Here is a 26,718-nt window from a genome sequence, read left to right on the forward strand (position 1 = left end):
CCCGCCCCTTTTTCGGCGGCCTCGTCTCCCGCTATTTTTGAAGTTAGGCAGGGGTTAAATATCTCCATATAGCCTCTGTGGGCTATATGTGAGGTATTTTTTGCCTCTAACAAGGTTTTTATTTGCCTCTCAGAGCGCCCCCCCCAGCGCTCTGCACCCTCAGTGACTGTTGTGTGAAGTGTGCTGAGAGGAAAATGGCGCACAGCTGCAGTGCTGTGCGCTACCTTTATGAAGACTCAGGAGTCTTCAGCCGCCGATTTTGGACCTCTTCTCTCTTCAGCGTCTGCAAGGGGGCCGGCGGCGCGGCTCCGGTAACCATCCAGGCTGTACCTGTGATCGTCCCTCTGGAGCTAGTGTCCAGTAGCCAAGCAGCAAATCCACTCTGCACGCAGGTGAGTTCACTACTTCTCCCCTAAGTCCCTCGTTGCAGTGATCCTGTTGCCAGCAGGACTCACTGTAAAGTAAAAAACCTAAGCTAAACTTTCTCTAAGCAGCTCTTTAGGAGAGCCACCTAGATTGCACCCTTCTCGTTCGGGCACAAAATCTAACTGGAGTCTGGAGGAGGGTCATAGGGGGAGGAGCCAGTGCACACCACCTGATCTGGTAAAAGCTTTACTTTTTTGTGCCCTGTCTCCTGCGGAGCCGCTATTCCCCATGGTCCTTTCAGGAACCCCAGCATCCACTAGGACGATAGAGAAATTATGTTTACAGTGGCATGTTGAAAGGGGCACAGGACTGAACTCTTCATTGTTAGAGTTAAAGCAAATCTCTGAATTCTCCCTTAGTGAGGAGGAGGAGGGCTGAGGTAACATAAGTGAACAAAAACTTTCAGGAAGTTTGTTTGCCGCTGTATTCTTCTTTTTACTTCCTTGTGGTCCTTATTCCTGAGGATGTGCATCCTTATACCTTATGTACATTTATCACTGCCAATAGTCTCAATTTCAAATGCCAATATTTGCTTTTATCGAGAGGGGGGGAAAAACTGAGCTTCCAAATTGGGGGGAATTCATATAGGCATGTAACAGTCTAGTTATCACATTGCTCTTTGATTACATCCAGGATTTGAAATAATATTACAATGCAATAACTCACAAGTTCATCCCTCAGACAATTCCAATTAAAAAAAAAAAAATGTGAGGAAGCAGGTGCACAGGCTGGTGTGATAGCGAGAACCTTTCGCTTTATTCAAATAACTTTTCACTACCTTCCAAAAATATTTTTAACATACTATACATGTTTGACCATTAAAGTGAGCTCGCCCACCAGCAATGTCATATTTAATCATCTATAGCTGTGTGACTGAGTTGGTATCCAGTCTACAAAAGTCCGACACAAGTTTTTTTTTCCCCCCAACATCTTTTTAAACTTTTTCATACTTTACCATCCAGGTGGACGATGACTGGGAATAGTAACCTTGCCCAAAGCATGGTGAGCAATGTGAGGGGACATGGCACACTAATGAGGCTGTTTTTGTGGCAGAAAACAGACACAACAAACAAAAAATAAAAAGATTGTGTCAGCCATTTCCATTTAGACCTTTTGACCCAGTGGACCATTAGTGGTTCACCTACTGACTGTGGACCTGGTTAGTGTAGACCTATTGATCCACACCCACTGTGTTGGGGATAAATGTTGAAGCCTGTCTCTTCACTACATCCGACTCCTCCTTCTGCAACTCCCCACTAGTCTGCAGATACTAAAAGATAAATTCATTGTAAGAAACATAGCAGCACCAGCAACCCCACAGCCTATGATCTGTCGCCCCCATCTGATATATCTGGTGCAGACATACAGGTCATCCTTTTTTGGTGCTGGGTAGCTCGTCGCTGGGAAAATTCCCAGTAAAAGAAGTCAGAGGTAAAGGAACCATTTGGATCATTTCTTCATATGGCATGCTCATATCTTAGTACGTGCTGACCTTTGAGCTGCCCCAAGCAGTTACACACACACAATCCTGTGACTAAACAATTGGAACATTGCTTCAAGCGGTGGAAGGAGGGGGCTAATATCTTAATATCTTCAATGAGGATATTTCAACTGCAGCGCACGCTTCCTGCTGGGCGTCTATATGAGTATATTAGAGCTATTCAATTGTTGCTCCAATCAGACGCCCATCAACATTTAACACGCCTGCTAAACCAGACTAAAGAGCTTGATTGGGCGTCTAAAGTCAGGGTTTGGGCGCTTTGGGCATCCAGCCTATGAACTTTTCACACGTCTTTCTCTCGCACCTCTGGAGGCTGTGTGAAATAATGTAACTGCCGCAGCTAACTGGCATCTGATCGGAGAAACATCTGAATAGCGCCGATAGACTCCCATTCATATAGATGCCCAGCAGGGGGCACAACTGAATTACCCCCAATGTGACAATAATACCTGGTCCTTCTGTACCCCAACCAGACTCTCCGCAGACAGAGGGGACTGGAGATACTGACTGAATGCATCACAGGGGCAGGCCTATAGTCCACAGTGCAATTCACTATCTGGGTTCAAAACTGAACAGTTCCTAGAGATCCCAGTAACTTGTATTGATACCGCTGCTACCTGGGTCTAAGAAAACTAAAATACATATAAAATACTTTATCATCACAGTAGTTTCATCTCAGTCAGACAAGGCACACTCAAGACTTCTTATTTCACCAGGTATATTTTTTTTTTTTTTCGTGCATCTATAGTAACATGCATTTTCACCACATAATTCTTCCCAAAATGTGCTTTTAGGCAATCCAATCAATAAAACAAATATACTCCCACAGTAGAGAGACACTGAACAAGTTCTGATGCAGTTACTGGTAAGAGGTTAAAGCCATCATAAAACAGACAAAAACACTAAAGGTGCATAAACTCTGAGGGTGATTCAGAGATGGATGCCATCGTAGAACATACATATTGGGGGATATTCAATTTAAGTCGGATTTCCCGACTTGTTGAATAAACTGCAATTTAAGGTCGAATCCAGATTCGACCTATTCAATCAAAGTGCCGCTTATACGACAAGTGAGAAAAGCAGACTTGTCGGAAAGCATGTGGATCGGCGGCCACATGTTTTGTCGGATTCGCGGACAAATCTGACCGGTTTTAGCCCTGGATCCGACAAGGTCAATCTGACTTTAAAATAAAAAAAAAAGGCGGATTGGCATTGTCGGGAACGGACAAATTTCATTAATTAAATACGGAGATGTCGGATCCTTTCTGTCGGAAAGGATCTGACATCAATTGAATACAACCTATTGTGAGATATTGTTAACGATATCGCACAGTGACGCCATGCCGCTGCCGGTCCGTGCATGCAACATTGGACGATAAATCCAAATTCAGCTGCATGCATGGCTGACAGCGACCCCCCGGGAATGTGCATCAGACGTCGCTTGCAGCATACGCACTGTGTGATATTTTAATAAATATCGCTTAAAAGGAAGGAAATGACCAACATTGACTGAAATATCGTACAGTGTGTACGGACCTTTAGCTGCGGATTTACTTGTGGCTATTCAATTGTTGCTCCGATCAGACGCCCATTAGCTGCGGCACACACACATTTTCTCACAGCCTCCGGATGGGCGCCCCAACACTGGATTAAGTCAACCAGACAGAAACTTTAGATGGGTTTAGCCATTTTTCACGGTTAAACCCAGAGCAGTCAGTCATGTTAAATGCTAATGGGCGTCTGATAGAAGCAGCAATTGAATAGCTCCGATAAACGGCCATTCGTTTAGATTGCCAGCAGGGGGCGTGCACCATAATTGGATCAGTCCCTGTGATTCCATACAAACCGCTTGTGAATAGCTTCTTGGATCTCAGACAGCAGTAGTGCGACCCACTGTGCTACTTGCCACAACAGGTTCACACTGTGACAGAACATTACATTTTTACTTTTGCAGTTGCTATGCAGCAGAACGCAGGCTAATGTTATTCCTCATGCTGAGAGGTACTAATTAGTGTCCTTCAATAGAATTAAATATAGTCCTCCTTAACTATGACATTCTCACCTTAAAGAACTTCAGAGACAGACATAATGGTATTATGTGCCCCTTTTTTATTTAATATAATAAAATAATATTTTAAAAATAAAGAAAAATTATCTGCAAAGACAAGAAGTTTAGGAGTTTGCTGTGTGTTAGATAAAAAAACAAAACTTAGCATGAACACAAATGCAGCACCAGATTAAGGTTTATAGGCCAGGGAAACTAACATGTGAGGCCCCTACCAATGAAAACATCCAAATAATATGCTGGCAATGTTATGTAAAAGTGTAATGTGTAAATACTCCTAGCAACAAAATGTGTTAAGACACACTATAGTGACCCCAGTAAATAAAATACCACACAAAAACCCCAGTCACATATGGAACAGTGCCCCTCTCACTAATGTAGCTTTGTGTGCCCCAACACCTGCCCATGTGGGGCGGGGCAGGGTGGCCCTGGGCGACTGTTCCTTGCAGCCCTATTGTTAATTCAGCACTGCACAGATGTATCTGTCCTTATCCATGTACACAGCACATCTTTGCAAGCACAGTTACTATCTGTGTATAATACAGGTTGAGTCTCCCTTATCCAAAATGCTTGGGACCAGAGGTATTTTGGATATGGGATTTTTCGGTATTTTGGAATAATTGCATACCATAATGAGATATCATGTTGATGGGACCTAAATCTAAGCACAGAATGCATTTATGTTTCATATACACCTTATACACACAGCCTGAAGGTCATGTAATACAATATTTTTAATAACTTTGTGTATTAAACAAAAAGTTTGTGTACATTGAGCCATCAAAAAACAAAGGTTTCACTATCTCACTCTCACTCAAAAAAGTCCGTATTTCGGAATATTTGGATATGGGAAACTCAACCTGTATATTATATATTTTACACCAACCCATATATTCCTACACATACTGTATATTTCTCCAGGGAGCGTGAGATTCTCCAAGCTTTATCAAGGTTAGAAGAGAGATAACGATTGTAAGATATAAGTGCCAGCCAATCAGCTTCTGCCTTACATTTTACAGCCTGTGTTTTAAAAATGACATTTAGGAGGTGATTGGTTGGTACTCTCACAATTTTCTCTCTCTCCAAGATTTGATGAATACCCAACTAAATATTACAGTAATGTTAGTACTCCAAGGTACCTATTTATTATTGCATATATGCAGTTATTTCCCCGAAAGCAGCCAATTTCGGCAGGTTAGCCGCAAATATTAGGTATCACCTGATTGTATGTAGGAGGAACAGCAGCAGTTATCTCCGATATCTGCCCTGATCCCGTCATTCCTGCCGGCAGCCACATCCCCCATAAGTTTCTATGGGAGGTGCGATGCTGCCAGATTTATCAATATCTGGAACGCGGATGGCATATTGCAGTGCAATCCTGGGTGGTAAGATCGTGCCCAGATTGCGTTCTATGATAAATAAGCCCCCAAGACAGTTTTCAAAAGCAGCATGACAGGCATTTCCTCAAAAAGAAGAGACATTTTCACCCATACAGTAGTTCTGTTTTGAATTGTATTTTCTCCTTCATTAACACTGGTACTCAATGCACTTAACTCCAGATGGTGTTCAACACCTGTTTGGTTCTCTCAGCTTAAAAGGCATTGGCAACAACTTTTACAAAAAATATATATGTTCATGTTACGTTACAATTAGTGAACAATGCATATGCAGATAACAGTGCAAATACAAATTTACAAAAAAATTGCAATGAAATGCCAGATTAATTTACATGAAAAAAAAAATGTTTTTCAGATTGGAGGTATAACCACACACACAAATATTTAACATGTGTATAGCAATGCATACATGTCAACAGTAACAGACTAGCACTAGACCAGTGGTTCCCAAACTCAGTCCACGGACCTCCAGAGAGTTCACGTTTTCCAGGTGCATTCATTACTCTAAAGGTGGGTACACACTGGACGATGCATCGTCCGTTCTCTTGAACGGCCGATATATCGCGGGTCCGTCGGCCAGTGTGTACGGCCGATATGTCTGTGAACTCAGTCATTCACAGACATATTGCGTCGGCCCTGCAGCACAGCCAATGGCCAATATATCTACAGATATATTGGGGTGTTGCTGTGTGTGTACGGGCGGTCGGCCGACCGCTCGTACACATGTTGCGGCAGCCGGCGGTGACTGACAGCTAAACTGGCCGGGCGTGTGTACACGCCCGCCCAGTTCATGACATCACTCCCCGACAGATCGGGCAGTGTGTATGCTTAACACACTGTCCGATCCGTCCATAGATATATCTTGACCGGCAGATAGATCTGTCAGTGTGTACCCACCTTAAGACACATAAGATCCACAAGTGGATGTAACTGATTTTGTGAGGAGATCTGGAAAACATGCACTGTTTGGGGTCCTGAGGACAGAGTTTGAGAACCTATGAACTATAGACAGGACAGCGTTGTACAAGCACATTTAGATCCTTCCGAGAATCCACACATGAGGTGACAGCGGCGTGGGTGTGTGTATATACAGAATGTACAGATGTGTGTGTGTGTGTGTGTGTGTGTGTGTGTGTGTGTGTGTGTGTGTGTGTGTGTGTGTACAGAATGTACAGGTGTGTGTGTGTGTGTGTGTGTGTGTGTGTGTGTGTGTGTGTATACAGAATGTACAGATGACAGTGTATATGTAAGGTGTTTAACTGTAGCATACGTATGTGACAGTGTACACATGTCAGCAGCTGGTGTGTGCAGTGTATATAAGTAGAATGTGCTGTATATGATAGTGTACACATCATGTGAGGTGACAGCATCTGGTGTGTGTAGCTTGTGTATGACAGAAGCAGTGTGTACTATATGTGGTGACAGCAGCTGGTGTGTGCGCAGTGTACACTGTATGTATGACAGGGGTACTATACGTAACAATGTAAACATACAGTGTCAGCAGCTGGTGTGTGTGTACAGAAGTAGTAGTAGAGACGGTGACATACCTTGCTGCGGATCTGGCCGGACGTGGACACTTTGCGGATGAGTTTCTGGGCTCCCTCATGCTCTCCCTCGCTGTCAGAGGACTCGTCTCCCGCCGCTGCCGCTGAAGTTGCCCCAGACTGGGGATCCCTCATGATAGCGGTCCCGGACATCTTGTCACACTCCTGCGGGGAGAAGAGAAACCAATGGGGGTGAGCCAGGCTGCCCAGTGCCGTCCCGCCGCCGGGAGGTAGAGTGGAGGTGCCGGGCACAGCGGCGCGCCTAGCCGCCATCTTCCGCCGATACCGCCCCCTCCCAGTCCTAGCACACCGACCACCCCTTCCATATAGTAACAAGCCCAGCCGCCCGACACACCGCCACCCCGCCCTTCCATGTACCGGCGTACTACCCACCGCTCTCTCAGCGACTCCTTCCAGGCGCCGCATCCCCATTACAGGCGGCTGCCCCCGCATCGGACACGGGTCACCCCGCCCAGCCGCCGGCATTTCCTTCCATCTCCGAGTCCAAGCACACAGTGCACCGCTGTGTCCTCCCCCGCACGCAGCATCCCCGTCCCCTTATTCCCCCAGCCAGGCCGTGCCCCCACACCGTGCCCAGTCCCCGCCGGTCACTACTTCCCCAACTACAGTTCTCAGGGGCTCTATAAATAGCCTCTATATATAGTAACACGGACGCTCACATGTATCGCCTGCACATACAGACGCTGCACTCACACCTGTATCACAACCTACTACAGTATGCTCTCACACGCATACCCCCCCCCCCCCCGACACCCACACCCACCCACCTGTATCACCACCTACTGCACTCACACCTGTATCACCACCTACTACACCCACATGTATCACCTGCACCCACATGCATCCTCTCCACCTGCTGCACTCTCACATGCATCCCCTGCACCTACTACACTCTCACATGCAACCGCTGCACCTACTAGACTCTCACATGCAACCACTGCACCTACTAGACTCACATGCATCCCCAGCACCTACTGCACTCACATGCATCCTCCTCCACCTACTGCACTCACACGCATCCCCCCCACACACACCTGTATCACCACTTACTGCACCGACATCTATCACCTGCACCCACATGCTACACTCTCACCTGCATCCCCCTGCACCTACTGCACTCTCACCTGCAGCCCCCTGCACCTACTGCACTCTCACCTGCATTGCCCCCCCCCCCCCTACTGCACTCTCACAATCATCACCTCCACCCAAGAGGCTGCACTCTCACATGTATCCCCTCCACCTACTACACTCCCATGCATCCCCTGCACTCTCCATGCATCCCCAGCACCTACTGCACTCACATGCATCCACCTACTGCACTCTCAGATGCATCCCATTCACTTCCCCCACCACCTACTGCACTCACATGCATCCCCCTCCACTTACTGCACTCTCACAAGCATCCCCCTCCACACAGAGGCTGCACTCTCACATGTATCCCCTCCACCTACTGCATTCTCACATGTATCACCAACAGCAACTATTCTGTATTTATTTATTTATATATATATATATATATATATATATATATACACACACATCCACATACACACACATATATATACACACACACACTGCACTTCCATGTATCACAAATTATACACATAAATATTGCACAAACAGACATCACTCACGTGTGTGTGTGTGTGTGTGTATATATATATATATATATATATATATATATATATATATATACACACACACACATTGTACGCTCATGTATCACCACCACATGCATGCACATTGCACCCACATGTATTTTCTCCACATACATACCTGGCTCTCACCAGTATCACCACCGCATACATGCACATTTCACACACATGTAGCAGTACCACATACAATGACATTGCAGTCTCATTTGTCACTATACAAACAATACTCTCACTTGTATCTCCATTACTTATTACTCTTACATGTATCACCACAAAATGCTCAAATTACACAGAAGTCACCCTGTAATTTCAGTCTGTTCTGCACTGTGTACATTAACTTAATATCACTTTTCCTTAAACATCACAAGCCTTGTTTCAATATGTAGTTTCGTGGCTTCTCAAAACCACAGTATAATAATCATATTTTGTATAGGTGATGTGCTAAACTATAGCAGCTTCACATAAAACTGATTTGCAGTTGTTACTAGTGAATTTAAAATGGGATTACTTAAGGATGCACAAGGTGAAACTGGGCACTCCGTACATAAACTGCTTGTTTATCCCTGTTTTTGTCAGCTTCTATAACCCAGAGATCAGCTACTAGGTCATGGAAGTTGTAATCCGGAAATCCACCTCTTGTGATGAGTAGACAGTCCAGCTGATAGACAAGTAGGTCCTATGAACTTGGCATAATGCTTTCACTGTTCATATTTGGAAGGAAAAGAATTTAAGGACACAGTCATGGAAAACAAATATGCATTTCAATATAGTGAATTGTTGTCTGTGATAAGAACAGTTTACAACATAAAGGGGGTATTTATTAAAGCTCGAAGAGAGTAAAAATTGTAAGAGAGAAAGTACCAATTAAACTCCTGTCATTTTTCAATCACAGTCTGTAAAATGTAAGGGAGAAGCTGATTGGTTGGTTATTTTCTCTCTGTTTGTGGTTTTAGAAATAAGTGTTAAATTATTGCTTTTCACTGTATTATTATTTTGAAATAACTATTCCGATGCAATGACTGAATGAACTCCTTGCACAGCATCTAAACTCACTTGGTTAGATTGGAAGCAGTTAAAATACCGCCAGTCGGGATCGCAACGGTCACAATGCCAACGCTGGAATCCTGCTAGTGGTGAAATCCCACCACCACAGGTTATTCTTCCTCTGTGGGTGTCCACGACACCCATAGAGGGAGAATATAACCTGTGCCGCGAGCCCGCAAGGGACTTTCTAGCGCTCGACCCGCTGCCGGCATACTGGTGGCCATGATTCCACTGTCGTTATACAGACTGCCGGCCTCCTGGCCGCCGGTAAATCATACTGAACCTGGTTAGATCACTGTTCACTCAATTAGCTTTATTCAAGAGAATATAGGAAATACAAAACTAACTGGCTATAACGAAGTTACGTTTCTAGCACTGTGTAAAAACGCACATGCCAATTTGACTAAGAGGGGAGAAAATTTAGAGGTAACAGCAGCTCCTACCAATGTTACATAAAATAGTAAACATTGAGAACATTGTGCAACAATGTATAACCTCTGAAAAGAGACCAAAAGTAGCAGGAGCGTAACTAGAACTTTGTGGGTTCCAATACCCCTTAGCGGCAGGAAAGAGGGGAGTGAGAGAGAAAGTGGGTGCCGGGGGTGGGGGGAGAAGGGTTTCATAGAAGAAAAAAAAAAAAAAAAGGACATGAGAAAAAGAGAGAGACAATGTCAGGAGAGAGGTAGAAGGAGCGAGCAGGAGACATTACTTGACTACAGCAGAGGACGGGGGCATGGGCGGATAGACGGATGAACAGCACCATATGGGAGCATAGGCAGACAGACGAACAGACAGAGCACCATATGGCGGCATAGACAAACAGATGAGAGGGGGTATAGATGGACAGACGGATGGACTGGAGGGGGCATAGACGGACAGACATGGAGCTTGGGGGAGTGCCTGAAGGCAGTCCTACTGCACCCACCAAAATGTATTATTATTTAATATTTATTTTTACTTACTGCTGCCGCGCAGAGTACTTACTGGTAGGTAAGAGGGATGTGGAGCCACTTGTTCTACTGAATACAGAAGCATAGCTGCACCAGCGGTGCGCGGCTGACTGATGTGGCACTGTATAAACACAATCCGTGCGCGTCCATCAGCCGCACTGCCCTGGCAACGTTACTGCAGGCGCAGCCACGCTTCCGGATTGTGTAGAACAAGAAGCTCCGCCTCCATCCTCCCTACCAGTAAGTACACTGCCAGGCCCTGAACCCGGTGTGGCAACAGCAATTAAAAAAAAAATAATGAAAATAAAATATATTTTTTAGAGGGTGGCGTGGGATTGCCTTTGGTGCCGTCCAAGCCGCCGAGCCCCAGAACATTACCCTGCACCCTCTATAGTATCGCCACTGCAAAGTAGTGTTGAAACCATGCAAATTAAATGTATTCAGTTACCACTGTTACTAGAAGGTTTAACCAACTAGTGGTAAGTACATACAATTTTAACAATATTACCTAGACAACAGTGTAGAGACTTTTGTATGGCAGCCTGTGTGTGGTAGTGTAACACTGAAGATAAAGCTTTGGGGCAGTGCTATTATTGAAGCTGATTAGTACATACTTTAGTATTTTTTTCTTTTTATCTTTCTTTTTAGCTTGTACACGTGTCCTCTTACATCTTTGCTCCATGCGCTACAAGTCGCGTTACACATAACGCATGAGTGCCGTATGACTTGGTAGTGCGGAGCATCTTTTTTTGCGTTTTTTTCCGAAGCATTACTTTTTTCTGTGTGTGACTACAACTGTATTTTCATACAAAATGCTATGCTGCAGTGTTTTCCTGGAAAACACAGTAACGTGGCATTTCGGTCGCAGATAGAGCCGCAACAACACACAGAATATAGGCATGTCATTTTAATCAGCAGGAGCTGTTTGTGCATCCTATTACATTACAGTAAGTCTGAGATGCATGTTTGCAGAAAAAAAACGCCTTGCGCTACAGAGTCTCGCCACAGCATGGCGCGACTTCAAGAGCTGTTTAGCATGGCTGCAGCGAGGCTGTAAGAGGACACATCTATATGACACTTTTTTTTGTGGGGGGGGGGGGTAATTACAATTACTGCAACATTTTTGGTGTCTTGTGAGAAAAACACAATTCATACATTCTGAGGGTAGACAATATATTTTCATACAGAATTCTATCTGCTTTAAGTCTGCCGTACCAAGTTCTCTCAAATAACAAACAAAAACTAACTCTGGCTGTCTATCCACACTGCACAACCTCAAAAAGACAACAGTGGTCAAACTTCTCTCTGTGGCATTGCCATACCCTAGTGCAATTTTGGGATGTGTGCATAGATATCTGTACCCAAACAAGCCTACGTTGCTCGTTGGAACTACCATCTGAACTGCATTATGTTGGACCTTGGACCACTTCACTGCGATGACACAGTCTGTTTATGATGCATCCCCTTAGTAGGGGTGGTATTCATGTGACCGCCGGTCAGCTGACCGACAGTCACATGACCTCCTCCGTGAGCCCGACGGCTCACTATCCCGATGGTCGGCATACCGACCAACAGGGACTACTTCCACTCGTGGGTGTCCACGACACCCATAGAGTGGGAACAGAACCCGTGGCGACCGCAGGTCGCCACCGAGCCCGCAGCGTGGCGAGCGCAGCGAGCCCGCAAGGGGCTTGCTGCACTCGCCCCTCCCCGCCGGGATCCCGGCGTCGGTATGCTGCCGGGATCCCGGCGTCGGTAAGGTGACCGGCGGTCAGGAGACCGCCGGTCACCAGTACTACACCCCTTAGTAGCTGTGTACTGGACTGCCAGAGTCAGTAGACCATCTAGGTCCCCTGCTAGCTTCGCACAGTGTGTGAATAGGAGAGAAATATGGGGCAATGCTAGTATAATGTGTGGAGCTTTGTGGAGATCAGAACTGAGAATCCCAAATTGTTTACACAGTTTTCAGGGGTCTCTATTTTTGGGATAAATTTCTCCCTCAGGCATGAAAAAAAAAAGCAAGTTTTATTCGAGGTTTAGATTTTTAAGTGGACAGTCACAATGGCAAGAAAGTGGGAAATTGGTGGACAAATCGTCATGTAACAAGGTTTTTTGGCTTTAATAAGTAAAATGTAGTTTCTTGTGACTATTTATTTTTTAAAAGCTATTACATAAGCAACCATATGGTGGCAGCACAGAGTATAATTGCAAATGGTTTTAAAATAATGTCTTTGTGTAGATAATTTTTGCTAATCAGTTTATCATGATAATCTAAAGTGGACAATTATACTAAGGTCTTTGATGGTTTCTTCAAACCTTAAATAATTATATTGGATAAATGATAACACATTTGCATATATACAGTATTTGTCCCAAAAATGTATTTATCTATATTTTACACCTCTGAGTTTGTTTTCATTATTATTTGGCTACTATTATTTTTTTTTAAATTTACATCTATATTTTTAATGCATTTAACTCCAGTTATGATGCCTTTTTTTTTTTAATTTGAAAAATATTTTGCTTCAAACTTTACTACTATCTTGAAAATGTTTATTTTAATTGTTTCTCTTACGTCCTAGAGGATACTGGGGTCCACATTAGTACCATGGGGTATAGACGGGTTCACTAGGAGCCTTGGGCACTTTTAGAAATCAATAGTGTGCACTGGCTCCTCCCTCTATGCCCCTCCTACCAGACTCAGTTTAGAAAATGTGCCCGGTCACGCTTAGGGAAGCTCCTGAAGAGTTTTCTGCATTTATTTTCTGTTTGTTATTTTCAGACAGGACTGAATGGCACCAGCCTGCTTGCTTCGTGTGACTTCCTGAAGAGTTAACGGTCCAGTTTCTCAGCTGACAGGACACTGAGCTCCCGAGGGAGTCATTCGCAAGCCCCACCACGGCGAGCATACCCTTCCGCAGCACGCCGCCACCCCCAACAGAGCCAGAAGATAGAAGAGTGGCGAGTACAGCGCCGGCGTCCCGGTTAGCGGGTCACCGGCGGGAATGGCGACACAAGGGTAAGAGCACAGCACTACTGCAGGCTGCGCTCCAGGAGCTCAGTAAGGTGATGCACTTGGATGTGTCCATGCTGTGAGGCAGACGCGCTGAGCCACCAATGTAACCCAGATCTGGCCACTTACTTAACAGAGGGTTTTAACCCTCTGTTAGTCACAAAAAGTCCTCAGGCCAGTATAAAAAAATCTATGTGGGAAGCCGCGCGCCATTAAGCGGGCGGGGCTTCACTATGAGCGGATCCAGCAGCTCACCAGCGCCATTTTCCCTCTGCAGTTTGTACTGACAGGATACACAGGGAAGCGCAGCTCCTCCACAAAGACTCCAGGTCTCCTCAGCGGTACCAGGGGGTCTTAGTAAAGGGGGGAGCAGTGTTAGAATACTAAGCCCTATTAAAGGTGCTTAGTTTGCGACCCAGCTGAGTTCTACTTAAGCTAAAAGGGCGCTGTGTGGCTGGCTCCGGCTTCTGTATCTCCCTGCAGGCTCTGTGTGGGTTAAAACTGTGTTTTACCCTTCTGTGTGTGTGTGTATCCCTTCCAGTGTCATGTCCAGGGACTACATTTCCTGCACATCAGAGTGTCTGTCCTCCCCAGGAGACTCCTGTACTCAGGATAGTGCACATTCTCAGGCCAGTGGGGCTGAACCCCCATGGTTTGATTCCATTAAAGGGATTATATCTACTATTTCTACTAAATTATCCCATACTGAAAAAGAGATGCAATTCTTAAGACAGTCTATGCATGACCTGATCAATAGAGATTCAGCTCCCCTGCCAGCGTCTCAAGTCCCCGCCATTTGCCCACAAAAGCGTACTTTGGCCCAGCTCATGCAGGCTGATACTGATGACAATACATCAGCTGGGGAAATCTATTCTGCTCCAACTGTGCAGTCCTTTCGGACAGCAAAATATAAAAACAAGCCCAAGGGTTCTTCTACAGCATTCAAAGGCAATAAGGGTAAATCCAGAAAACCAGCAGCTGCAGGTTCTCAGGAACAGAATTCCGGATCTGCTTCCTCAAAGCCTTCAGCATGACGGTGGACCACACTGCCTGGAAGACGGGCAGGTGGGAGCCTGGTTACGTTATTGCAGTCACATTTGGGCAGCATCTTGCCAGGATCCTTGTGTCACAGACCTTGTCACCCAGGGATACAGACTGGAGTTTCAAGAACTCCCGCCTCCCAGATTCTTCAAATCAGGCTTACCAGCTTCTCCAGAAGCAAGTATGACTTTACAGGCAGCCATTCAAAAACTGGTACAGTCTCAGGTCATTGTCCCAGTTCCACCTCCACTACAAACCATGGGTTATTACTCCAACCTGTTTGTGGTTCCGAAACCGGACGGTTTGGTAAGGCCCATCTTAAATGTCAAATTACTGAACCCGTACTTGCGGGTGTTCAAATTCAAGATGGAGTCTCAGAGCGGTGATCTCAGGTCTGGAGGAAGGTGAATTTCTGGTGTCCCTGGACATCAAGGATGTGTACCTTCATATTACGATTTGGCCGCCTCATCAGGCTTATCTAAGGTTTGCAGTACAGGACTGTCACTACCAGTTCCAGGCACTGCCATTTGGCCTCTCCACGGCTCCGAGGGTATTTACCAAGGTAATGGCATAAATTATGTTTCTCCTCCGCAAGCAGGGAGTGAACAGAATACTGTACCTGGACGACCTGCTGATAAAAGCACCATCCAGGCAGAGGTTGTTGGACAGCATTGTCCCACCTGGAACCAACATGGAGGCTTCCGTTCCTTGGAATGATCCTGGATACGGAGGTACAGAAGGTATTCCTTCCGCTGGAAAAGGCGTTGATAATCCAGTCGATGGTGCGGGATGTTCTCAAGCCAACCCGGATATCTGTACTTCTCTGCATTCGCCTTCTGGGGAAGATGGTCGCCTTTTACGAGGCTCTGCAGTATGGAAGGTTTCATGTGGGGCCCTTCCAGCTGGATCTGTTGGACAAATGGTCCGGATCGCATCTTTATATGTGCCAGAGGATATGTCTGTCGCCAAAAGTTAGAATTTCTCTTCTGTGGTGGCTTCAGACTTCTCACCTGACCAAGGGTCGAAGGTTTGGGATTCAAAATTGGATTCTGCTGACCACAGACACAAGCCTCAGAGGTTGGGGAGCGGTCACCCAGGGGGAAAAGTTCCAAGGAAAATGGTCAAGTCAGGAAGCCATTCTTCCGATCAACGTTCTGGAACTAAGGGCCATATACAATGCCCTTGTACAGGCAGCACATCTTCAAGATCACGCTATTCAGGTTCAGTCGGACAATGTGACGGCAGTAGCGTACATAAACCAACAGGGCGAAACAATGAGCAGAGCAGCAATGTCAGAGGTAACAAGAATTCTCCTCTAGGCAGAAAGACACACGGTGGCACTGTCGGCAATCTTCATTCCGGGAGTGGAAAACTAAGAAGCGGACTTCCTCGGCAGACACAATCTGCACCCCGGAGAGTGGGGCATTCGAGTCCTTAACGCGTCGGTGGGGGATTCCACAGATAGACATGATGACCTCTCATCTCAACAGGAAGCTAAAGTGCTATTGTTCCAGGTCGAGGGACCCACAAGCAGTAGTGGTGGACGTTCTGGTGACTCCATGGGTCTACCAGATGGTTTAAGTGTTCCCACCTCTTCTATTGATCCCAAGAATTCTCAAGAGAATAAAAAGGGAAAAGGTTCAAGCAATTCTCATTGCTCCAGATTGGCCAAGAAGGGCCTGGTACGCAGATCTACTGGAGATGCTCCTGGAAGACCCGTGGCCTCTGCCTCTTCGAGAGGATCTTATGCAACAGGGGCCGTTCGTCTATCACGACTTACCGCGGCTTGATGGCATGGAAGTTGAGCATCAAATTCTAGCCGGAAAGGCATTCTGGACAGGGTGATTCCAACCTTGATCCAAGCCCGGAAAGGGGTAACGTCTAAACATTACCACCGTATTTGGAAGAAATTTGTCTCATGGTGTGAACACAGGAAATTTCCTGCAGTGGAATTTCATCTGGGACGTTTTCTCATTTTTCTACAGTCAGGTGTGGATGTGAGCCTATGTTTGGGCTCTTTGAAAGTCCAGATTTCGGCCTTGTCCTCATTCTTCCAGAAACAAAATGGCTTCCCTCCCTGAGGTTCAGACGTTCTTGACGGGTGTTCTGCACATCCAACCGCCCTTTGTGCCTCCCACGGCACCTTGGGATCTTAACTTTGCGGTTTCTACAGTCTACTGGTTTGAACCTTTACAGGAGGTTGACAAAGTTTCTTACGTGGAAGACTGTTACACTGTTGGCCTTAGCTTCCGCAACGCGTGTCCCCGAATTGGGGGCGTTGTCTCCCAAAAGCCCCTATTTGATTTTTTCATGAGGACAGAGCTGAACTCAGAACTAGTCAGCAATTTCTTCCTAAGGTAATGTCTGCATTTCATATCAACCAACCTATTGTGGTTCCGGTGCTTACTGACACATCTGCTACCTCAAAGTCCTTGGATGTTGTGAGGGCTTTGAAGATCTACGTGAAGAGGACAGCTCGTCACAGAAAATCTGACTCACTGCTTGTTCTCTATGATCCCAAGAAAATTGGGTGTCCTGCTTCAAAGCAGTCTATTGCTCGCTGGATCAGGCTTACTATCCAGCATGCTTATTCTACGGCAGGATTGCAGATTCCTAGAGTAGAGGCCCACTCTACTAGGTCAGTGGGTTCTTCCTGGGCGGCTGCCCGGGGTGTCTCGGCTTTACAGCTTTGCCGAGCAGCTACTTGGTCAGGGTCGAACACATTTGCTAAGTTCTACAAGTTTGATACTTTGGCCTCTGAGGACCTTCAGTTTGGTCAACCAGTTCTGCAGGAACCACAGCACTCTCCCACCCAGTTTGGGAACCTTGGTACATCCCCATCGTACTAATGTGGACCCCAGTATCCTCTAGGACGTAAGAGAAAATAGGATTTGAATTACCTACCGGTAAATCTTTCTCTCGTAGTCCGTAGAGGATACTGGGTGCCCACCCGGTGCTTCGTGTTTCCTGCACTGTTACTTCATTAAGTATTGTGGTTGGTTCAGCTGTTGCTGTTCAAGTTTGGTTAGCATGGCTTTCCTCTTGTTTGTGTGTGCTGGTTCGAATCTCACCACTGTTCTGTTACATCCTTCCTCAGGATATGTCCGTCTCCTCGGGCACAGTTTCTAGACCGAGTCAGGTAGGAGGGGCATAGAGGGGAGGTGCCAGTGCACACTACTGATTTCTTAAAGTGCCCAAGGCTCCTAGTGGATCCATCTATACCCCATGGTACTAATGTGGACCCCAGTATCCTCTACGGACTACGAGAAAAGGATTTACCAGTAGGTAATTAAAATCCTATTTTTAGTTGAGTTGGTTTTATTTTTACTTGTTTAGTGCTTTGTGGATTTACATGTATCTAAATATAAAAGGATAAATTATCAAAATTTGGTCTCGGCATTCTTTAATTTCCAGATTAAATTTTTTTTTTTTAAATGAAATCGCACCAGGTTGTAAAGTAATAAATGTACCACAGTAGGTTCTTTTTTTGCCAAGAAACCATAAACAGTATAAAGAAGAAGAAAAAATAGGATTTGAATACCTACCGGTAAATCCTTTTCTCGTCGTCCATAAGGGATATTGGGGGAAACTAGTATGATGGGGTATGGACGGGGTCCAAAGGAGCCAGTGCACTTTAAATTTCTTCAACTGGGTGTGCTGGCTCCTCCCCTTTATGCCCCCTCCCACAGGCAGTTATAGGTAAAAACGTGCCCGAAGGAGAAAGGACATATATGAGAGAAGGAACATAACAAAAGGTGGTGAGATTCACATACCAGCACACCACTAACATAAAACAACCAGCAATGGCTGGTAACAACAACAACAGTAACAGCTAACTATAGAACAAGAACCTGCAGAAAAGTCAACGCACTGAGGCGGGCGCCCAATATCCCTTATGCACTATCAGAAAAGGATTTATCGGTTGGTATTAAAATCCTATTTTCTCTAGCATCCATAAGGGATATTAGGGGAAACTAGTATGATGGGGTTGTCCCAAAGCTTCCAGAATGGGCAGGAACGTGCGGAGACTGCTGCAGCACCGCCTGCCCAAACTGGGTATCCTCTTTGGCCAGGGTATCAAACTTGTAGAACTTCACAAAAGGTGTTCTTCCCCGACCAGCCGCCCAGGAAGAGCCCACTGATCTTGTAGAGTGGGCCTTCAGAGACTTAGGAACAGGTAAGGCTGCCGACACATAGGCCTGTTGGATGGTAAGCCTAATCCAACGAGCAATGGACTTCTTTGAAGCAGGGCAACCCTTTTTCTGCGCATCATAGAGCACGAACAAGGAATCTGTTTTTCTGACCCGAGCCGTGCGCTTGACATAGACCTTCAAGGCATGCTCAGCATCCAATGCCTCCGGAGGAGCAGAAGCATCAGAACTGGACGGAATTACAATAGGTAGACTCAGGTGAAAAGAAGAGACAACCTTCAACAGGAACTGCTGTCTAGTCTGGAGCTCCGCTCTGTCCTCGTAAAAGACCAAGTATGGACTTTTACACGATAAGGCCCCCAAGTCCGAGACACGTCGAGCAGAAGCCAGGGCCAGTAACATCACCGTCTTCCACATGAGGTACTTGTCTTCAACCGTCATCAGAGGTTCAAACCAGGAGGACTGTAGAAATGTAAACACTACATCTAAATTCCAGGGTGCTGTAGGTGGCACAAAGGGAGGTTGTATGTGGAGTACCCCTTGCAAGAAGGTCTGAACTTCTGGCGACACTACCAATTTCTTCTGAAAAAAATTGAGAGAGCTGATATCTGGACCTTAATGGAACCTAGACGTAAGCTCTTATCCACACCAGCCTGCAGGAAACGTAGGAAACGTCCCAAGTGAAACTCTGCAGGCGGATACGTGCGTTCCTCGCACCAAGAGACATATCTTCTCCAGATATGATAGTGTTTTGACGTCACAGGTTTCCTGGCCCGAACCATGGTTGCAATAACCTTCTTGGAAAGGCCCTTGTGAGCTAGGATGTTCCGCTCAACCTTCATGCCATCAAACGAAGTCGCCGTAAGTCCGGGTAGATGAACAGTCCTTGTTGAAGAAGATCTTTTCTGAGTGGTAGAGGCCAAGGGTCTTCGACGGACGTGTCCTGAAGATCCGCACTCCACGCCCTCCGAGGCATTTAGAATTGCCTAGACACCCTGATTCCTGATACGCTTTAGCACCCTTGAGAGCAATGGGATCGGAGGAAATGGGAAGACCAACCAGTATGGCCAAGGCGATGCCAGTGCATCCACTGCCCTCACCTGAGGGTCCCTGGTCCATGAGCAATACCAGGGAAGTTTCTTGTTGAGACGAGAAGCCATCATGTCTATTTGTGGGCAACCACACCGGTCGATGATCTGCTGGAACACCAGATGGCGGAGCACCCACTTCCCTGGGTGGAGATCGTGACGACTCAAGAAGTCTGCCTCCCAGTTGTCCACACCCGGAATGAAGATTGCTGACATGGCTCTTGCATTTCTTTCTGCCGAGAGGAGTATCTTTGACACCTCTCGCATGCAGGCTCAGCTTTTTGTACCACCTTGTCGATTGATATACGCCACCGCAGTGGCTTTGTCCAACTGTACCTGGATTGCTTGATCCTTGAGCAGAGGAGAGGTCTGAAGCAGGACATTGTAGATCGCCCGAAGTTCCAGAATGTTTATTGGAAGGAGGCTTTCGTGGGCTGACCACCTGCCCTGGAACTGCGCCCCTTAGGTGACAGCTCCCCATCCGCTCAGACTCGCATACGTCGTGAGGAGGGTCCAATCCTGAATCCCGAAACTCCTGCCCTCCAGGAGATTGGAGGACTGTAGCCACCACGGGAGGGAAATCCTGGCCTGAGGTGACAGCTGAATCATCCGGTGCATCTGGAGATGCGATCCGGACCACCTGCTCAGGAGATCCAACTGAAACGTTCTGGCATGGAACCTCCCATACTGGATCGCCTCGTAGGAGACAACCATCTTTCCGAACAATCTTATGCAAAGATGTACAGACACTCTAGTAGCTCGGAGCACCATGCGGACCATCTCCTGAAGTGTCTTCACCATGTCCTCTGGTAGAAACACCTTCTGGGTCACAGTATCCAGCAACATCCCCAGGAACAGGAGCCTCTGAGTTGGCTCCAGGTGGGACTTCAGTAAGTTGAGAATCCACTCATGCTGTGACAGAAGACAGATGGTGCGGTCGAAATGGAGCGGCAAAAGCTCCCTGGATCTTGCCTTTATCAGAAGATCATCCAGATAAGGGACCACATTGACCCCTTGGACCAAGAGTTGAAGCATCATCTCCGCCATTACCTTCGTGAATACCCTCAGGGTTGTAGACAGGCCGGAGGGCAGTGCTTGGAATTGGAAGTCATAGTCCAGCAGGGCAAACCGCAGGTACGCCTGATGAGGAGGCCAAATCGGAATATGGAGATAGGCGTCCTTGATATCCAAGGAGACCATAAATTCCTGTTCTTCCAGGCCCGCAATCACTGCTCGCAGGGATTCCATTTTGAACTTGAACACCCTCAAATAAGGATTCAAGGATTTCAGATTCAGAATAGGTCTGACCAAACCGTCCGGCTTCGGCACCACAAACAGGTTTGAGTAAAAACCCCTGCCGCGGTGCGGTAGTGGTACTGGAACAATGATGTGGGACTGGACCAACTTTAGGATGGCCTGTTGCAACGTAACCTGCATATCCTCCAAAGCTGGTAAGCTTGATTTGAAAAATCGTTGGGGAAGGGGGGGGGGGGGGGTGAAGGGTTGTGGGAGTACTGTTGAACTCCAGCTTGTATCCCTGAGAAACGAGCTCTCTGACCCCGGCATCCTGGCAGGTCTCCCAGACGCAGCTGAAGTGACGCAGTCGGGCTCCCACCTCGAGGTCCCCTCGGGGTGGGTGGGCACCGTCATGCTGAGGCCTTAGTGGAGGCAGAACTGGTGGACTGTTCCTGAGAACTGATACTTGCAGGTTTTCTGGACTTACCTCTGGTGCCTCTAGCCACATTGGAGGCACCTCTGGCCTTTGCTCGAAATGTGCTAGCCCAAAAGGACTAGACAGACAGCCCCGGATAGGAGCGTCTCGCTGGTGGGGCTCCAGAGGGGAGAAACATGGATTTCCCATCCGTATCTTTGGAATCCATGCATCCAGTTCAACCCCAAAAAGCCATTCCCCAGAAAAGGGGAAGGATCCCACATTACGTTTGGATTTTGTGTCCGCAATCCACTGACGCAACCACAAGGCCCTGCGCGCCAACACTGCCATGGCAGACGTCCCAGCATTAATGTTCCCCATCTCCTTGAGGGAATCACAGAGGACACGGGTAGTGTCCTGAAGGTGCTTCAGGAGGGTTACCATAGTAACTAAGGGCATATCCCCCCGAGAAACTCCCCTGAATTTGCGTGGCCCAAGAATAAATAGCATTGGGGGCGTGGCCTAACCTGCAGCCTGAGAGGACGTGCCTTCCATGAGCTCCAGCCGGCCCTGCATTTAAAGTAGATCTACCTCCGGTTTTCCCCCCTGATTCTCTCCCCCGGCGGGTGCTAATCACGTCCGAGACCCAGGGAGGCTGGAGTGGTGCCCTCTGGCACTTTTTTGGAGCTGAGGCCTACGTCGCGTCCCGGAGCCGGGACCTCGAGTTTGGGGCCTGCCCGGGCGCGGGCTCCGGGACCGGTGCGCGGCCGCACTGGGACCCCTGGCGACTCCCCCCTACCTCCAAACCGGCCCATCCACTGCCCCTTACCTGCCCCAGACCATCGGGGACGGCGGCGGGGATCAGACTCCCGCTCCCTGCCCTTTGGAGCTGCGGCCTCCTTGCTCCTGCACCCCTCACGGCGGCGGCCATCTTGCTACAGCCGCCCGCCAGTCAGCTGCATTCCCCCGCTCCCACGGGCGCAGCCTGTTCCTCCTGAGCCCCCCTGCCACGTAAATACCCCCTCCACAGGGAAAACGAGGGGTCTGCTGCTTTTCTGAGGCCCCAGGGAGTTGAGGCCTACACCAGATCCGGGATCCGGGGCCTAAATTAGCTGCACACACCCGTCTGATTTGCCCTGCCAGTGTGGAGGCCTGTTATTAGCCACCTACCCCCCCTTGTAGCTGTGGATGGACTGGCTTCTTCTCAGGGCTCCCCCTCATGCTCTTTGACCCTGCACAGTAACGCAGGAATTTCCCTGGAGGGGAGAGTGATTGCCCAGGGAGGCACGGTCTGCCCGACCCCTGTGACGCTGTGCTGCTACCTGTTGTCTGGGTGCCTGGCTCCCCCTCTCCCTTGCTCGCTGGATACCTGCCCCGTGGGCTCTGCTGGAGGGTGATGACCGGATGCCTGGCCTCTAGTGATGCCGTTCTTCTGATGTAGTCCAGACCGTTTACACACCATCACCTTTGGCCTTTATGCTTACCTAACCTTTCGCCTTATATTCTCCGGGATCCGTGGTCTCTCCAGCGCTCTTGCCTAGCCTACGGAATTACATCTCTTCAGAATGCCTCCGAAAAAGGTTAAAGAGGTGCTCTAGGTCCTCCTAGAGTATCTTTTCCATCTCAGAAGGCGGCTCCTGCCCCCTCTACTGCACGGAAGTCCCCTATGGCCACTTCTGCGACAGACCCTCCCTGCAGCCCTGCTTCTGTCCCGGGTTTTGACCCGGAATCCGATGCCCCTCTCACGGTCAAAACTCTGTATCAAGCTCTATCAGCTTTTAAAACAGAGTTGACTCAAGATCTCACAGCGGCTGTCCGAGAGGTTAAGATGGAATTGCATGCTATAGGGGAACGTACCGACCACTTGGAACGGAAAGTCGAGGAATTGGTCTCGTCCCACAACGACCTCATAGCGGCCCATGATCAACAGCAGAGTGACCTTGAGGCGTTTAAACTTAAGATTGCGGATATCGAGGACAGATCTCGGCGTAATAATATCAAGATCCAAGGCATTCCCGACTCCGTGCAAAATTCTGAGCTGGAGGACTACGCCACCGCGTTATTTAGGAAGCTTTTGCCCCGGGCTGACCCCAGGGAGCTGCTTATAGACAGAATCCATAGACTACCTAAACCGCGCTCGGTTCCTCCCTCGCTCCCGCGAGACACGCTCATGAGAGTGCACTTCTTCACGACGAAAGAACGCATCCTGAAGGCGGCAAGAGACTCGGATTCTGACATGCTTGGTGGATTACAACTTTTTCCGGATTTCTCTGCTTTGACTTTGGCTAAAAGACGATCGTTTATCCCTATTACCCTGTCGCTTCGTGACCAAGAGATTACTTATCGATGGTGTTTTCCGGTAAAGCTCATCATCTCGTATGAAAATAAATCCTACACAGTTGCCTCGTTGGAAGCTGGAGTCAAGCTGCTATCGGAGTGGGATATTCCGGTCACGATGCCGCCTGGATCCAAGAAACAGTCAACTCTTCAATCGGAGTGGTTAGTCGCCTGAAGTCGTCACTTTGAATTTGGACTTTGAATATGGACATTACTTTGTACCGTTCTAACGGATGGGCCTCAGCTATTCGTTTTGATGCGGTCACGTGAGTTACCCTGTTAGTAGTTATATTGCTGGAGTCCCGGCTCCGTGCTCATGGTTTAGTTCATGCGTATATGTTCTCTGTTTTCTTTACATGGTTGGTAGGCATATTTGTATCTGTATATGTCTCTTCTTTTTTTTTCCTCATCTAGGTTCATAGGTGGTGGTGGCGTTAGGCCACATGTTCCCCCCTGTTAGTGTACTACTGCATTTTTTTGCTTTCCGTGCAGTAGTTATACCGACCCGATGTACTGGGTCGTTTTGGTTTGTTCTTACCCATTCTTCCCCTGTTATACCCTCCCTCCCCCCCCCCTCTCGTAACACTGTAACCAACTGTATGAGACAAAAAAAAAATTCTTGTTTGTATACCAAAATGTCTTACCACTCATGGCGTGCTTTAGACCGTCTCGATGCTCCAGGTTCTGTCCATGAACGTTAAGGGGTTAAACTCCCCTAACAAGCGATGGTTGGCATTGGGCTATTTTGCTAGGCACAAGGCGGATGTTGTTGCGCTGCAGGAGACACACTTTTCAACCTTAGCGCCCCCGGTGTTTAAAGACCGCAGGTTCCCTATCGGTTATTTTGCAAATGGCCCTTTTAAGAGGAATGGTGTAGCTATATTGTTTAAAAACTCAGTCTCCTTCACTTTACACTCCCAGGTTGCCGATAAAAATGGCAGCTATCTTATCTTGACTGGCCTTTTAGATGACAAACCGGTTACCCTGGTTTCAGCTTATGCCCCTAACTCAAATCAAGTGGCTTTTTTACGTAAACTATGTTTAGTTATCCAGAGGAACCGTACAGGCTCGCTCCTCCTCATGGGGGACTTTAATTTGGTCCTTGACCCCAGGTTGGACAGGTCTCCCAGGCCCTTTTCTCCCCCTTTAGCCTCAAACGCCCCATGCTTAGCCTTCCGCAATCTCCTGGCTGAATTTGACCTCTACGATATTTGGCAAGTGCAAAACCCTACCGGCCGTGAGTACACATACTATTCTCCCGTTCACAACTCCTATTCCCGTATTGATTTTTTGTTTTCTGATAAATGGACCCTCCAATTTGCTAGATCCGCGGATATCCTTCCAATTACCTGGTCAGATCACGCCCCGCTGATTCTTAAATGGGATCTTAATAGTCAGCATGCCCCGCCCCGACCTTGGAGACTCTCTCCTCACTTATTGGCCAACCCCGTATCTAAAAAAATTATAGTAGACCGCATCATGTCCTACTTGGAATTTAATTCTCCTTCGGACACGTCCACTCTGAATTTCTGGTGCGCACTGAAAGCCGTTGCTAGAGGGGCGGCAATACAGGCAGGAGCCCACCTTAAGAAACTACATCAACAACGTTTGAATGATTTGGAGCGTAAATTAAAGGAACTGGAGGAGAAAAATCAAGCTCGACCCTCGAGATCCCTCCAGAAAGAGTTAGCTGACATTAGGTCCCAGCTTCAGACATTGCTTATGGTGCGCACCCAGGCTTCATTAAACAGGATGCGTCAGAAATTTTACCTAGCGGGGAATAGACTTGGAAAATTGCTTGCTCGTAAGCTTAGAGCGCAACAAGCTAGGAATAGAATTAAGCTTATTATGTCCCCAACAGGCGCCAAAATATCTAACCCTTTGGAGATATCAAATCAGTTTGCTGACTTCTATTCCCAACTTTATAATCTCTCGACTGACCCTTCTACCCCGCAGCCCACTCTTTCCTCTATCAACTCCTTTCTCACTGATTTGAAACTTCCTTCCATTACCGACAACCAATTAGAAATGCTGAATGCCCCCTGGTCCACCACGGACGCGCTAAGGGCGATTAAATCCCTCCCTAAAGATAAAGCGCCAGGCCCAGATGGCTTTATTAATGATTTCTATGTTTCACTCCAGGACCTCCTGGCTCCATCTCTGGTAACTGTTTATAATGAAATCACTTCTCAGGGCACTCTCCTAACGGAGATGCTGGAGGCTCGCATTGTCACGATCCCCAAACCAGGTAAGGACTTGACTTCTTGCCAAAACTACCGCCCCATTGCGCTGTTAAACGGAGACATTAAAATATATGCTAAATTAATAGCTTACCGATTGAACGCCCTCCTTCCCTCCTTGATACACCCCGACCAGGTCGGATTTATCCCTGGTCGACAAGCGTCTGATAATACCCGTAGGGTATTCAACCTCGTAGACTCCATAGCACGTGAAAAGGGCCTTCTCCTGTTATCCTTAGATGCAGAGAAGGCTTTTGACCGCATAAACTGGACCTACATACGGGAAGTGTTATTGAAATTTGGCTTCCGCGACCGAATCCAGTCATCCATACTAGCCTTGTATAGCTCGCCCTGGGCCCGGGTCTTTAGTAATGGTTTTCTGTCTTCCCCCTTTCCAATTTACAACGGCACGCGTCAGGGCTGCCCCCTCTCCCCTCTTATTTTTGTCCTGGCGATTGAACCTTTGGCAGCTAAGATTCGGGCGGACCCACAGTTCCCAGGACTCCAACTCGGTACCGTCTCCCATAAACTATGTTTATTTGCAGATGATGTCCTTTTATTTGTAACTGACCCCTGCACCTCACTCCCTCATTT

At 47.4% G+C, this 26,718-nt stretch overlaps 1 protein-coding gene across 6 annotated transcripts in view; it reads right to left on the bottom strand.

Annotated features, from left to right (window-relative positions):
- Positions 1-26,718, bottom strand: part of DGKH (diacylglycerol kinase eta) — a 642,901-nt gene that overhangs the window by 565,724 nt on the left and 50,459 nt on the right. For 3 of the 6 annotated variants that reach the window (XM_063952867.1, XM_063952871.1, XM_063952866.1), the window contains exon 1: positions 6,937-7,271. In XM_063952867.1, coding sequence (XP_063808937.1) covers positions 6,937-7,206 — 270 coding nt within the window. In that variant the 5' untranslated portion in view covers positions 7,207-7,271. Of the gene's footprint in view, positions 1-6,936; positions 7,272-7,326; positions 7,462-26,718 lie in introns of those variants that run through there. The other 3 variants (XM_063952869.1, XM_063952870.1, XM_063952868.1) reach the window with 3 other exon arrangements.

This window comes from Pseudophryne corroboree, chromosome 2, assembly GCF_028390025.1.
Source record: "Pseudophryne corroboree isolate aPseCor3 chromosome 2, aPseCor3.hap2, whole genome shotgun sequence".
Taxonomy (NCBI): domain Eukaryota; kingdom Metazoa; phylum Chordata; class Amphibia; order Anura; family Myobatrachidae; genus Pseudophryne; species Pseudophryne corroboree.